This window comes from Typopeltis vanoorti, chromosome 5 (genome assembly GCF_054136105.1).
Source record: "Typopeltis vanoorti isolate ZY-2024b chromosome 5, IOZ_Tvanoo_1.0, whole genome shotgun sequence".
In the NCBI taxonomy this organism is placed as follows: domain Eukaryota; kingdom Metazoa; phylum Arthropoda; class Arachnida; order Uropygi; family Thelyphonidae; genus Typopeltis; species Typopeltis vanoorti.
The window spans coordinates 18,300,582-18,315,759 of NC_143553.1; the positions used below are offsets into that span (position 1 = coordinate 18,300,582).

The 15,178-nt window shown below is 37.2% G+C and overlaps 1 protein-coding gene across 1 annotated transcript in view; it reads left to right on the forward strand.

Moving 5' to 3' along the window:
* Ranbp16 (Ran-binding protein 16) overlaps positions 1-15,178 on the forward strand; it is a 1,020,902-nt gene that overhangs the window by 688,141 nt on the left and 317,583 nt on the right. The window contains exon 19 of the mRNA XM_090392964.1: positions 14,191-14,279. Coding sequence (XP_090249090.1) covers positions 14,191-14,279 — 89 coding nt within the window. The remainder of the gene's footprint in view (positions 1-14,190; positions 14,280-15,178) is intronic.

A 15,178-nucleotide genomic window follows, 5' to 3' on the forward strand; every position in this document is an offset into this window, starting at 1 on the left:
TTAATCACACACAACCTTATCTTCCATGGATGTCCTTTGTCCTCTCCCCTACTTCCATGCAACAAAACATTTCATCTGGTGATAACTTATGACACCTTTTCAGGAGTTTATAGACTGCTATCATATCACCCTCTTTCTCATGTTTACCAATGTCTGCAGTCCATATACTCTCAGTCTGTTTTCATAATCTACATTCCATAATCCGATACTATAGAAGAGACTTGCAGAAGTTTAAAACCTTAGTTACCGAGAGGAGAGGTGAACTCTGCAATGTACCTAGAAGTAGAAATGGTTAAGAAAAGATTTAGAGTACTATGGTACTGTTAGGTAAATGTTTTGGATTAGGTAGGTGCTTAAAGGCAGATACCTAAACTTTTCCAACTTGATCAGTGGAAATGGAAGAAGGGGGGGGGGGCAGTCTGATACGTGGGCTTTAAGACACCATGACAGATTTTATTCACTGTTATGGTATTTGGACTGCACGAAATCAAGGATAAGACATTGAAAATGTCAGAATGATTTTTCAGAATCTATGGAGTAGTAGAGTAATCAGATGAATGACATTTAAGAAAACCTCAAACAACAAAAAGCCATACAAAGGAGAATCATGATTTGGCATCTTTTGGTAAGGAATAACAGAAAAGCAGAGATACTATTCTTATAGCAGAAAAAATTACAAAGAATATAGTATAGCCAGTTAAGTTGGACTATGCTTATTGCAGTAGTAATTTGGAGTCCTGTCAAAAGCATGAGATCAGGCTTGGATGTCTGCAGGGGATGGAACACATCATTTAAGTTCATGTTTATGCCACAAATGTTGATGGAGTGGATGCAGAAGATTTTAGTAATATGCAGTGAGAGGAAAGACTCTTAGACATGTAACCCTACAGAAAGAATTTAATCTCCATGTCATAATGAACCACTCCCTATACCATCAATTGACCATCTCTCTCTCTCTCTCTCTCTCTCTCTCTCTCTCTCTCTCTCTCTCTCTCTCTCTCTCTCTCTCTCTCTCTCTCTCTCTCTCTCTCTCTCTCTATATATATATATATATATATATATATATATTTCTTTTTTTTTTTTTAACCTGTTAAAATATACATTAGATGATAGGTAACAAGGACTATTTACATATTATAAGTATATATATTACAGAGAAAGAAAAATTTTCCTTTCAGGTATACAGTAGAGAATGCAATAAATGAATTCAACAGTTTAGTTCAGTTCAGTTTTAGTTATCTTTCAGATGAAGCATATTGTCGTCGTCGTCGTCAATCCAGAAGAGGGTACCAGTTAGATTCCACCCCTCTATGAATTTTGCGACAGTTCTTGTTTCTTTGTAGTACTCAAGTTCCAGTGAAAGCTTGGAACTATTAATTTTGGATGCTATCAAAAATTAATAGTATCAACAAACTATTTCAAGCAAAAACAATTGTTCTTGACTCTGCTTTTAATTTAGTGAATAAAATTAAAAATTAAATTTTTAATTTTATTCAAAATTAGCACCCTCATGTATATCCTCCGTTGGAAATTTTAGTTTCCAACGGAGAATATACATGAGGGTTTGTGCAATTTAAGTGATGGATGGGTGCTGGTTATTTCTTGTGCTTTTTAGTTAGAAGCTGTAGATGATGGCTTTAGCGCAGATGAAGAGGAAATTGCATATTCTGTGTCTATTTTATTTGTGGACTAAATACCAGTAGTCTTCTTGGCTGTGTGCATAGTTACAGGTGCTAGAGGCAGTATTCAGGACATAGGTGATCATCATTTTGTTTGTGGGACAGGTTAGATATATGTGTTCCAAGGTATCTGAAATGTCACAGAATAGACACAGATCTATTCTATTTTATTTGTGGACTAAATACCAGTAGTCTTCTTGGCTGTGTGCATAGTTACAGGTGCTAGAGGCAGTATTCAGGACATAGGTGATCATCATTTTGTTTGTGGGACAGGTTAGATATATGTGTTCCAAGGTATCTGAAATGTCACAGAATAGACACAGATCCGTTTCTCTTAGCTGAAATCTGTAGAGCTTAGAAGGAGTTAGCAAGATGTTATGCCATAGTCTCCTCTGTATGTCAGAATCTGGTTTGGCACACTTTGGTTTTCAATGGGATCTTCCATATAAATCCTCTTAACCCTCTCATCTACAAGGCTGCATATGCCACTCATGTAGATGAGAGGGTTAAGGATGAATATATGAAGGGCGAGGTTGGAGACACTGACATGAGGAAGTGGTATATTTTCTTGTAATTGGAGGGAAGAATTGGAAGTGAGGCTTCAGATTGTACAAGATGAAATATCGCCCCTGAGCAGTTTTTAGAAGAAATACAGATTTTCTGATGTGTAGCGATATCTGGATAGCCTTTTATAATAGCAGCTTGCATCTGTTGATATTGCTTTTCAGATTTTGGGTTCTTCATTGGTAGGCTTATGAATGTTTTCCACTTTAGGGTCTGGGTTAGGAGGTCCCCTATGACTCTTATTCCTACCCAGTTCCAAGTAGGGAAAAGAAAGGGCTGGCCAGTTGTGAGACTTGTTATGTTTCTGTTCGAAAATAGTGGTTCTGTAAGTACAGCTGACCCTGTTGATCATATCAGTGTGTGTGTGATGAAGTTCTGTGTTTTTCCATCGCTGTAGAGCATCTTTGTAAAAGGTAGGTAGTTTAGGAGGAGATGGTGCAGGACTGGCCATTCGGAGGATTGTCGAAAGTGTAAGTCCTCTGGTCGATGATTTCGTGATGTAATCGAAGGTGGTTACATAAGTGTGATCGCATTTAAGTGTCTTTAGGAGGAGGATTTTCCTGAAGGATCTGATCTTGTTTTCAAGGGAAATCAGGCCTTGACCTCCTTTACTGAGTGGCTTGCAGAGTTGAGGGTATGTTGTCCAGTGAGTTTTGTTCCAGAGGAAAATGTTTGATTGCTTTTTGAATGTGGTGGAAAAATTCTTCAGGAGGTGTGTGTACTTTGAGGGTATGCCATAACACACTCGCAGCCATCTAGTTAACTATTAGTACTCTTCCTTTAAGTGAAGACATGGAATGAATGCTGTTCCATTTACCTAACACCTGTTTAAAATGGTTGTGCAGCTGTGTCCAGTTCAGTATGTTATACAGGGTGTTCGGGATAAATTTGACAGTTTCGTAAGGAAAAAGAAAATCTTCTTTGTATCTATTAAATTTAATGAATTGACAAAAAAACATTACAGGCAGAGTTAATTACAATACTATCAACAAGATTTACTCAAAATAACCACCATTAGCATCGATCACAGCTTCAATTCTGCTTCGGAACCTCGAACAAGCTGATGCTACAGTCTCCCTGGGAAGGGCCGCAAAAACTGTTTTAATTTTATCCATTAACTGGGCTTTTGTATTACTGGAAGTGCGATTGGTGTCTTTTTCAACTGCGCCCCATACAAAATAATCCATGGGGTTAAGGTCTGGGGAGTTTGGAGGCCAAACATTTGGACTGGTGAAGTCGTAGAAATTTTCAGACAACCATTTTTGACTTTTCCCAGAGGTGTGGCAAGGGGCCGAATCCTGCTGCCATACATACGGCCTACCATTGGCTACCCTTGTTATCCAGGGCTTGACTACAGTTAGCAACTCCACGAACAAAGCCCGAATTCCAATGCCAGGGTTCTTCAACACCTGTTCCTGCAGATTTGCGAGGAATTCTGCTGTACGAACGCAATCAGATCGTCTGCTAGGGATCTTTCTTCTTGCTACATCCTCGTAGTCACCATTGCAAGTCTCTAGTTCATGCCTGATTGTTTTTACTGTATTCAGGGAGCATTGGGCAGCAGTCGTAATATCCTTATTTTGGTGGCGGGCACGAATCATCATGATACAAGTTATTCTCTTCCATGATTCAGGTGGGTTCCAGCTATCCATCCTTTCTGACATCTTGTATATGAATGAAGAAGGGTCCAAACTTTTAAATGAAGAGAAGTGTGTGTTAATACATGTAACTTACGGAAAAATATAATTAATTATAAATATGTCAAATTTATCCCAAACACCCTGTATATTTTGGTGTTGCCAAGATGCACACCTAAGTATCTTTGTCCTTCGCTTGACCAGGTACATTTGATCGGAGAATCATTTCTATCCTTCCATCTGCCCGACCACAAGCCAGTGGTTTTTGCAGAATTTAATATGGCCCCTGAGGCTTGTGTATGTAGTCTGTGTGCTTCCTCGGTTACTGTCATTTCTTCTTCATTTTAGACTATTACAGTGACATCATCGGCATATGCTGATAGGGTTATTTTTTGATGTGGCTCTATTATGCTGGTTCGTTTGGAGATGATGGTGTCGTGTACTCCTTTTAAGAAGGGTTCTATGGCCAGTGTGTATAATTGTCCAGAGAGGGGACATCCTTGTTTGATCCCTCGAGAGTATGACAAAGTGTGAGTGAGCCTGTTGTTAATTTTTAAACAGAAGTGTGCATCTCTGTAAAGCAATTACACTGTTTCAATGATGAGAGGACCATAGCCAAATGCCTTTAGGACTTCATAAAGGTACTTGTGCTCTACCCTGTCGAAAACCTTCTCCTGATCAAGGCTGACGAGTGCTAGGTTTTCATGTTGGCTGTTTGCGATGTGGATGAGATCTCTTATTAAATGGAGGAAAAATTCTGACGTGAGACCATCAAGACCAGGAGATTTGTTCTTTGGCAAAGATGTGCATGCAGCTTTTAGTTCATCTAGTGTGATTTTATTTTCTAAGTGGTTCCGATCTGCTACAGAGATTTTTTTTTGTTTCTTTCAGTATTTCTTGAATGGCATGATGGGATATGGATAGATAGATAGAAAGAACAATTACATGAGGTATATAAGACTAATGCTAGGAATGTAAGACTAGCATATAATATAAGACTAGCATTAGTCTTATATTAGCAATTACACTACTGAGAGAAAAATTGGAATATAAAAGGAGATTATTGATGCAATCGAAGGAGAATCCCAAGGTGGATTTAAACTCTGGCCAGTAGTAATTAAAGTGACTGTGGATGAATTACTTTACTGGAAACTGTATCAGGTGAGCAAGGCAGATGGCATAGTTTAGTTATTTAACAATCCTTTTATTAGGGTGTTCCATGCTGGTAAATGATGCTTTATTCTTAGAGTGTTAAGGAGAGGTGAAGGATTAGAAGTGAACATAGATGATGTGTTTTGAATACTCAGAGTTTAGATGTCAGTAAAGCAGTAGAATTAGATGGGATCTTTCCCTACGTGTTTCAATGGAATGTGCTAAGGAACTGATCATGTAGTTAACCTGGTTCTTTAATGGGTCTTGCAGTGAAAAGGGTTAGAAAGTGCCAGTCTATAAAGGTAGCGGTAGAATTCAGTTATCAAACTATAGACTATTATGTGTTTTTTCTGTGTTTAAGATTTTTGGAAAAATTGGTAAGAACTTCTACACAAATTGGACATATGAAAACATCATTATTTATGAAACCCATCATGCATTTTGTAAGGAACACTTTTGTTTTAGCAATCTGGTTACCTTTTATAAGAGAGTACTGAGAACAGTGGATGAAGTTAAGATATGCATTGTCACTTTTTATGGATTTTGAAAATCATTTGATAGGATGCCAAATGAAAAGTTTGTATTAAACATATGGGGGTTTGGATTGATAACTGGCTTTCTGATAAATATCAAGAAGTATACAACGGAGCAGTATATCAGAGAGCAGGAAGGTTACAAGCAGAATTCAGATTTTTATGTGGATGATATGGTCACTGGATTACAGACAGATATTCCATAGTTTGCGAATAATATGATGGAGGGTTCTTAGCAATAATGATAATATTGTGGCTTTTCCAGAGGATTTGAATAAGTTAGAAAGTTGCAAGCAAACAAGGATATAAATTTAATGCAACTAAATGTAAGGATTTGAAATTTGGGTATCACATATCGGATGCTTCATACTCACTTGGTGGAGTCAAACTGACAGAAGGGGAGAAAACAAGGGCTCTTGAGATGATTGTAGATAGAAATTTGAAGTTCAGATGACACATTGCAAAGTTTGCAAAGACAGCCCAGAGAATTGCTGCAGTGCTGAAAAGGATGTTGACCAACAGAGATAAACGAGTAGTGGTTCTATTGTGTATCTGTCAGACCACATTTGGATTATGGTGTTGAGATCTGGTCACTGTAATTTGAAGGGGGATGTGGCAGAAGATAATGAAAATGATGTCAGCACTTCATAAGCAACACTGTATAGTCTTGGTTATGAAGATAGACTAAAGGTATTAAAACTCTGAGAACAAAAATTATGGACTCACTTCGAAGTCATCTTGGGAATGCAAATTAATTTCCACTGAAAACAGATTTTACTTTGGCCAACAGTTGGACACTTCCAGTGTTATACATGTCCCCAACAATTAGTTGAACTCTGCAGGAAATGATGATTGCAAATTACATGTCAGATTGAAGTCAACAGATTTCAGCACCCACAAGAAAGGACTCTGAGCTGAATATACATGTATTTCCTCTCAATTCAGAAAGGAGCTCTTAACCATTAATATCCCCCTTCTAAACACAAGTGATGCCTGCACTTAAGAAAGATTTGAATAAACTCTTTTGTTTGCTACCGATATTTGCAGTGCATGTGATTGTTTTCTTAGCTCATCATGTGACTTACTTTCCACTGAGCATAGCAGAACAGCCAATGTCCTCTCTTCAGATTTTCCTGTGAATATCACAATACAAGAGGCCTTGTATGTTTGCCTACCCTCTGCAATATGATTATTTTGAATATTTTTAACCTCAACATTTATTGACAGTGACACACAGAAAATTGTTTGATATTTTGATAAGAGGGTGATTCAAGACATGCCATGAGTCAGAACTGAAAAATATTATTATTATTATTATTATCTGAGACCTACATGGAGTCAAGACTCATCGAAGGAGGCTGTAAATTACCCAACTCTGCTATCATACCTTCCCTTAAATTCATTTACACTAGATACACTCACTACCCCTAAGGGCAAATTATTCCACCCACTCACTGTTCTCTGGGAGGAAAACCTAGCTCTTACCCCTTTCTTAACTGAGAACAACCTTAACTTCCATGGATTCCTGCGTGTTCTCTCCCTGCCTTCCATATAATGAAAATATTCATCATTTGAAATGCTATAACACCCATTTAAAAGTTTATAGACCTCTATCATATCACACCCTCTTTCTCCTGTTAACCAGAGCCTGCAATCCACATACTCGCAATCTGTCCTCATAATCTAAATCCCATAATCCATATATAATCTTTATAACTCTTCTTTGCATCCTTTCCATAGCTTCTTTATCCCCTTGGAACTTGGGAGACCAATTCAGCGCACAGTAATCCAGGTGTGGTCTTATCAAAGCCTTATAAAGAAGCAAAATGACTTCCTTATCCTTACATGTCAAGGTTCGCTTCAACATAGCAATTATCCTCTGAGTTGTATCTGCAACTTTTGCTATGTGACCTTTGAACTTTAAATTCTTATCCACCAATACACCAAGATCCCTCGCCACTTCAGTTACTTGTAACATAACCCCGCTAATATAATATGCCACTGGAACTCTAATCATGCCAAAGTGCATACCTTTACCCTTACTAACATTAAACTGACAAGCCATTTTCATTTGTCCAAATTTCCAGTCTGTTGAAATCATTTTGTAATTGCTGAATATCAGTAGCATCCCTGATTGCCCTGCCTATCTTCGCATCATCAGTAAACACTTGCTCATCTGATGTTAGACCCTGCTTGATGTCATTTATGTATAGATTGAACAATAATGGCCAAAGGGCTGAACCCTGAGGTGCACAGATTCCCATGCATTACCTTAAATCTGGCAGATTCACACCCACTGTATACCACTTTTTGATATCTGTCTGTCAACCATCCCCTGATCCAAGTCAATAGATTATATTCTAATCCCATATTCTCCAGTTTACACAACAGCGTGTCGTGTGATATCCAATGAAATGCCTTAGAAAAATCCAACATTATCATAGTGTATCCATTCCCTTTATCCAACTCGGCCATAACATTGTTATAAAATATGAGCAAATTGCTAAAATATGACCTTTAGTAAACCAATGCTGTTCCCTGCAGAGTATAGAATGCTTGTCTACCCATTTCTGAATGTGGGTTCTTACCAACTTCTCTAAAATCTTCACTACCACACCAGAGATACTAATAGGTCGGTAGTCAGACCAAATCAGTTTTTGCACCACCCTTATCCAATGGAACTATCATACATCCCTTCCATTCCTGTGGTGTCATTCCTGAGCTGAGATTCAAGTTATACAAATGTGTGAAAGGCCTAGCCAATTCAGCTGAACATTCCTTTAGCAGACGGGCTGATATTCCATCTGTTTCTATTGGCAAATTCTTATGCAGGTTATGCAAGAGCTCTTCAACCTCATTTTCATGAACCTCTAACTCTTCATCTAATGTAGCAGTATCACTGTGCACCATGCTATACACACCTGGTTGATATATCTTAGCAAAGTGATCACTCATTAACTGAACAACATTCTTAGCTATAATAAATTTAGTTTAATCCTTTATCCCAGTGAGAGCAAACAAAGTTTGCGCCTGAAAATATCTTCAGGACTGAAAATAGTGTTGTACTATCTTACCTGGGTAAGTAGTACAACACCAGGGCAACTCGTAGCAAAGATGGAGCAAGCTACTAACAAAAGATGTTGAAAAATAAACTTTCAACATCTTTTTCTAAATCCAGAGTAATTTAAAAAAAAGGTGGCAAACCTTTTGACAACTCCTATAGATAAAGATGACCTTGCTACTGGCTTCTGCCTGGTATCTCCAACTCTGGGCCTGGCTCCCACTGAAGAGACCTCAATAAAGGTCGAAACTAGTCTGGGTAGTGCCCAATCCCTTAATGCATAACAGTATACATATCCACAAGGAGATGTGTTTTGCATTTGTGGAGATACCGGGATAGGAGTGTTGGTAGCTTGCTCCACCTTTGCTACGAGTTGCCCTGGTGTTGTACTACTTACCCAGGTAAGATAGTACAACACTATATTCAGTCCTGAAGATATTTTCAGGTGCAAACTTTGTTTGCTCTCACTGGGATAAAGGATTAAACTAAATTTATTATAGTCTAACCTAGTGAAAAATAAACTTTCAACAACGTTCTTAGCTTCCGACACTCGTGTGCCATCTGCATTCAATAAAGTTATTCTTCCACATTCATTCTTTCTTTTGCTTTGCGGCATAACAATCAAATTCTTTTGGATTGATTTTAGCTTGCATGGCCAATTTCTTTTCATACTCCATTTTAGCTTTTCTCACAATACTTGTTACTTACCCCTCTTACTCTTATTATCATGATGTTCTTTCCACATCATCTTCTTCTTGTGGATCTCTTGCTTAATAAGGCTGCACACCATTTCACTCCCAGCCTATTTATTCTTCAAACACTAGGGATACATTGAGATACCTCCTCATTCAAGCACTTTTTCAAAGATTCCCATGGATTGCTAACATTGATCATAATTTCCTGCTTTGTAGTTCAGCATGTAACCTGTTTTAATTGGAGCTTCAATTCAAGTAGATACTTCCCATGAAAGAACCGCATGATCACTGTCACCAATTAGTGGTAAAATAGCCATGTTCTTGACAGAGATCCTTGTCTCGCAACAGTTCAATAAATTCCTGTTCTTTCTTATCATGAGATTTCTCTTCTACCCAATCAGTGCTTGGAAAATTAAAGTCACCCATAATGATCATTTGCTTGGTAGTACCCATAAGGGTAAATTGGGGATGCATTTCTTCATCCTCGACAACTGAGCTGCCAGGTCTGTAGCAACACCCCGCCATATATTTCATTCTTTTAACCTCCACTTCACACCAGGTAGACTCAAACTCATCGCTACATCATGGGACATTGTTATCATCATTATTTTCTTGTATTTCTACCCTAACTGGAATTAAGTCATTTGATATAATTAGTAGCACTCGTCCTCCTCTCCTATCTCTTCTGTCATTTCTAAAAATAGTATATCTGTTACACCCGATCCTGGTTGCCATATTTGATTCTGATAGCCAGGTTTCACTAATGCCAACAATCTTAGGCCATATCGTATTCAATAAAGCACCAAACTCAACCCTTTTGTTTCTAATGCTCCTGGCATTTGTGTATAGACATAACAAATTATGACCTAGCCTATTCTTATAATTAGATATGCAATCTATTTGGTCTTGTTCTAGAATTTTCTCTTTTCCCTCCCCAGATATACTTAAAAGGTCCAAAACTAAAGCATATTTTCCCACTTCTTTGCCCCACACATAACCATGTTCAAAGGCATTCATATCTTTATCATGTTTGTATACCATAGCTGAACTTTCACACACGTTTTTCCTATTCCTCCCTTGATGATCTAGTTTCCCTCACTCTCTGCATTGGGTCTCATACCAAAAAGTAATTTCTCCAGGTTTCTGATGCCAAATGAATTCAAGTGCAGGCCATCATTCTTATACAAATCTTTTTTTGCCATCAAACACATCCCACACATCTAAAAACTCACATCCATATCTTCTGCATAGCCTGCACGTGAAATCATTTGCTATCATCGCCCTCCTCCTTAACTCAGTACTATCATATCTAAGTAGTAATCGTACAATTTTTACTCTCAGATTTCTTTCTCGCTTCTTCCACCAGACCTTTCATATCTTCTCTCATACTATGTTTGTCACCATTTAAATTATTAGTACCTACCAACACTACCATTTCTTTTACCTTTCTTTTTTGGTTTTCAATTACGTTTGTCATATTTTTAATTTTTGATCCCGGGAAACTTGAAGTGGTGACTCCCTTGGCAAGCACAAATTTTAATATTGAGTCACCATACCATATTACCTCTATATGCAAAAATTATCATTCATAAATAAATAATAACTGATCATTTATTACTGATAAAAATGTATGTTTTGCTTCATATATCATAGCCTGATAAAACACACTAGTATATATCATGTTGAAAGTTTTTTCATTTGGTTATACAGGGTGATTCAAAAAGATGGACTCAATTTTGTAAGTCTATATATCAAACATAGAACTAGTGACAAATTTAATGTAAAGTATATTTGATTATACTCACAGTAAAGTTTATAGATATTTAATGTGCCCCACCCCACTCTGGCCACACAGATAACATCAAGACGGTAGCTGAATTCATCTCATGCCCGAGCTTTTTCCCTTACACAGACAACCTGTTTGCTCAAATTGATAATTCCAGTGACAAATGCTCTTCCTTGTTGGAGGTTTAATGTTGAAACGATGACGAAACGCACGCTGCACCGCAGTCACCGACTCTGTTTTACTGAGCTCACAAACACAAAAAATTTTGTTCTGCATAATAGCCATTTTGCTCACAACTGACACTGCAGCATGGCTGTGCATTAGGCAAGCACTCTAGTAGTAGTAGTATTTCAAAATTTAGGACCTCCTCTTTCAAATGTTACATAGATCATTCACATATGGTGTATAGTTCAGGAAATATAGCCATACGAAATTGAGCCCATCTTTTTGAATCACCCTACATTATAAATTAAAGATGCCAAGAAATTATATTCTTGGTTTCATCCTGACAAATGAAAACAGATTTTATTTGCCAGTCATGAAGTTCATGACTGGGTAACTTGTATATAGAGGCTAATGACTTGACATCAATTGCTTTACTATCCCATGATGCAATGCTATACGTTATGGGAAGGGCCAACTACCAGGCTGGTTTCAATTATTGGGATCTCATCAGCGGGAGGCAGACCCAGAAGTGATACCAAGGTTGAAGTAAGATGTTGAAAGTTTTTCGATTTGGTTATATTATAAATTAAAGATACCAAGAAATTATATTCTCGGTTTCATCCTTTATCCAAGTGTAAGCAAACAAAGTTTGTGTATGAGGTAAAGATTTCCAACCGTTCATTTTATTTTTCATATTATTGAACTCAGTCTTATATATATGGTATTAATAAGTCTCTTTCTGTCCTTTCATTTTATTTTCTTTCTTTTTTTTTTCAGCCATTCCTAAACACAAAAGGTCCCAAGACCTGTGACATAACGGTTCCATGTGTAGGCAGTGGGCTAGAAAGACTAAAGAAATTTATTGATGTTTTCTTTGAAGACCTGAGCATTATAATCTTTGCAGAAAACAGTATGGGGAAGACTGTTTCATTGAGCAGACGTATAGGGAACAAAAGCAAATTATAACAATTGGTTCAGTGTGTATTCTTATTCATACATGATTAAAGGAAAATGGAGGTATGGTGGCAGCCAGTTCAGTAGAGCAGCACCCGTGGAAATACCTCTAGAATAGATATAATGCAGCAACAGAGCATCTGTGGGAAAGTGACTGGAGGTAGTCAGTGAGATAGAAGTCACTAGTTAAGCAAATTGTTCACTTCTGAATACATTCAAGCATTCTGAGGGAGGTCTTAAGTACATCACCCCCAAATGTGAGAATAGTATGCTATGGTTAGGCCGATTTGGGTTTTCTAAAGTGTCAAGAGATGAGTAGGGTATTGTTTGAAACAAAAAAGAATACCAATCTTTTTGTTTGCTGGAGAGAGTCTATAGACCTAATATGCTTATGCCAGGAATTGTTAGATGGGAGAATTAACTATTAAGAGAAAACTGGGCCTGGCTGGCAAGCAGAATATTGTGGAAAATGAGGGAGAGTGAGGCATGGTCTTTCTTCCTGGACCAGGCATGACCATGTTTTTGTGGCATGAAAGTTTGCAGGTTATATTCACCCCACTTGAAAATGACAAGTAGATGGTGTTTAAGGCATTGGTTAAATATCTTGAAGTGCCGATGTTATACTTGAGAATTACAAGATTCAGAAAATGAAAAAGAGAAGCGAGTACTGTTGTCAACAAAACTATGAACAGGATTGGGTGTCAGAGAGTGAAGATTATTGCTGCATATGAGGAAGAGTGTATCTAAAAGACAGAGACCTGGGGAATACCAGCATTGATCGAAAAATCTTTTATAAGGAACCGTCCACCATGACCCGAGAAGAAGCTGGCAATTCATTGCCAGCTTCCTATCAGGAAAGAGAGAATGCCATAAGACAGTAGCTTGTTAAGAAGACCGTGATGTCAGATTCAATCAAATGTCTTGGAAAGATCAAGACCACTTGAGTTTTTCTGAACTTTACCATAGCTTGCATCTAGAGGTGGTGAGGTTGGCTAGGAGATCTACTGTAAAATGATAATGTTAAATCAATATTGGTGAACAGTAAGTAATTTGCAAGCCAACAAGTACTGAAGCAGTTGGCAATTGATGACTTTTTTAGTACTGAGGTCAGAGTGATAGTTGAATGGTTGACTTTTTTCTCTATTTTTTGAGAATAGGCTGGATAAGAGTTTGTTTACAAGCTGCTGGGTGCGTATGACATCTTGACAAGATACAAGATAGGTGAGTTTTGTAGCACATGCTTTTAGTAGAATGGGAGGTATACCACCAGGGCCAAGAGACTTTTAGTAACAAAGCTACTGAATATTTTTATGATGTCCTTCTGGCAAAATTTCACTGAAGGCTTACTGTGGATAGTTTGTGGAATGGTGGGAAGAAATCAACCTTGGTCATCTATACAAGAGTTGGAGAAGAAAACTGATGCCAAAATATGTTCCTTATCTTAGGATATGTTACCATTGTATCATCAGGATGTGTGAGAGAGGTGGCTACATGGAAGAAGAGCAGTTTCTCCCCCACATTCTTGACAAGAGACAAGCAAGCTCAACTGACATTTATAGAGGAGGAAAGCTTAGTGCATTTGTCCTTACAAAGTCTGCTTTGGAGTCTGCTCTTATGAGCTGTAATGTAAAAGTTAAGTGAGAGGCTGGTGTTTGGTGTAGAACAAAGAGGTAAGAATTAAAGAAAATACAAAATTACATCATAATGGCATATGCAATCAGTTTTCATTATAACAAACGATAACTTGTTATAATCCCTGATAAAAAATGCATTACCAAATCTCCCATATCCACAACATCATTCTAAAGATATTTCACTAGAGCAAGCTATTTGCTCTGCTTGCTCTTGGTTGTAGTGGGAGTCACCTGTGTACATATAAATTCAAAGGTGATATTTTAATATAAAATAGTTCAGCTTACTTGAAAAGTACGTATGTACATTTAATATTATTTTGGTTTTTATAGAAAGCCCTAATAGGACTTGCTCGAGATTTGAGAGGACTTGCATTTGCTTTCAATACTAAAACAAGTTACATGATGCTCTTTGAATGGATGTATCCTTTAATAAATATTTTTGACTTATTTATTTATTTATGTACTTTATACAGAATTTTCTTCTTTATTTTGACTGTTATCATATTTAAAAAAATTAAATGCTGATACTTTTTTGGAACTTTTTCTCTCCTCAAACCTGTTGTGATGTTTAGATATAGATAAGAAAGCTGTAAATATTCCTAGTCTGTAAAGATGCATATTTTAGTAGAAAATATCTCATAGAAACTCAGCAGGAACCTGCAGAAAACTTGAGCAGGTTCCTGTTAAAGTCAAAAGAGTACAGGAAACACATCAGAACATATTGCATCTCTGACTGGCAGATGTCTTCAGTTTGGGTCTTATCCAAAGGCCTAGAAATAGTATAAGTGTAGAAAGGCTTATAGTACTTCATGTGTTAAAGCTTAAATGCTGGTTAAACTCATGATAAAAGTTTATTGAAGTGAAACAGCACTAGGAAATGATCATCATGCTCAATAAATTTAGAAAAGAAAATCTGTTTTTAAAATCTGCTGTGCTCTTAAAAGCAGCCTAATTTAAATAAATATGGTTTCATAAATCTTCCCAACATATGGTAAACCCTAATAATTCAAGATATCCTAGTTGACATCATAGGCAGCCAACAGATATCCATACAAAGCACCCCCATCTAGTTAGGACTCAACTCTTTCATCCACATGTTTCAGTTAGTTTTGTGCTGCCTTTGTGTGTGTGTTATAAGTCTCATTTTGTATTCTCTGATGATATCTCTGTAACTGAGATGAAACATTGCAAGCATTAAATCCTATTTTTAATCGTTTCCTAGTGTTGTTTCACTTCATTAACTTTTATCATGAGCTTATAATACTTCACAGTATTAACAACAACAAGCAAAGAACAATTATAATTAATTTATTGAATT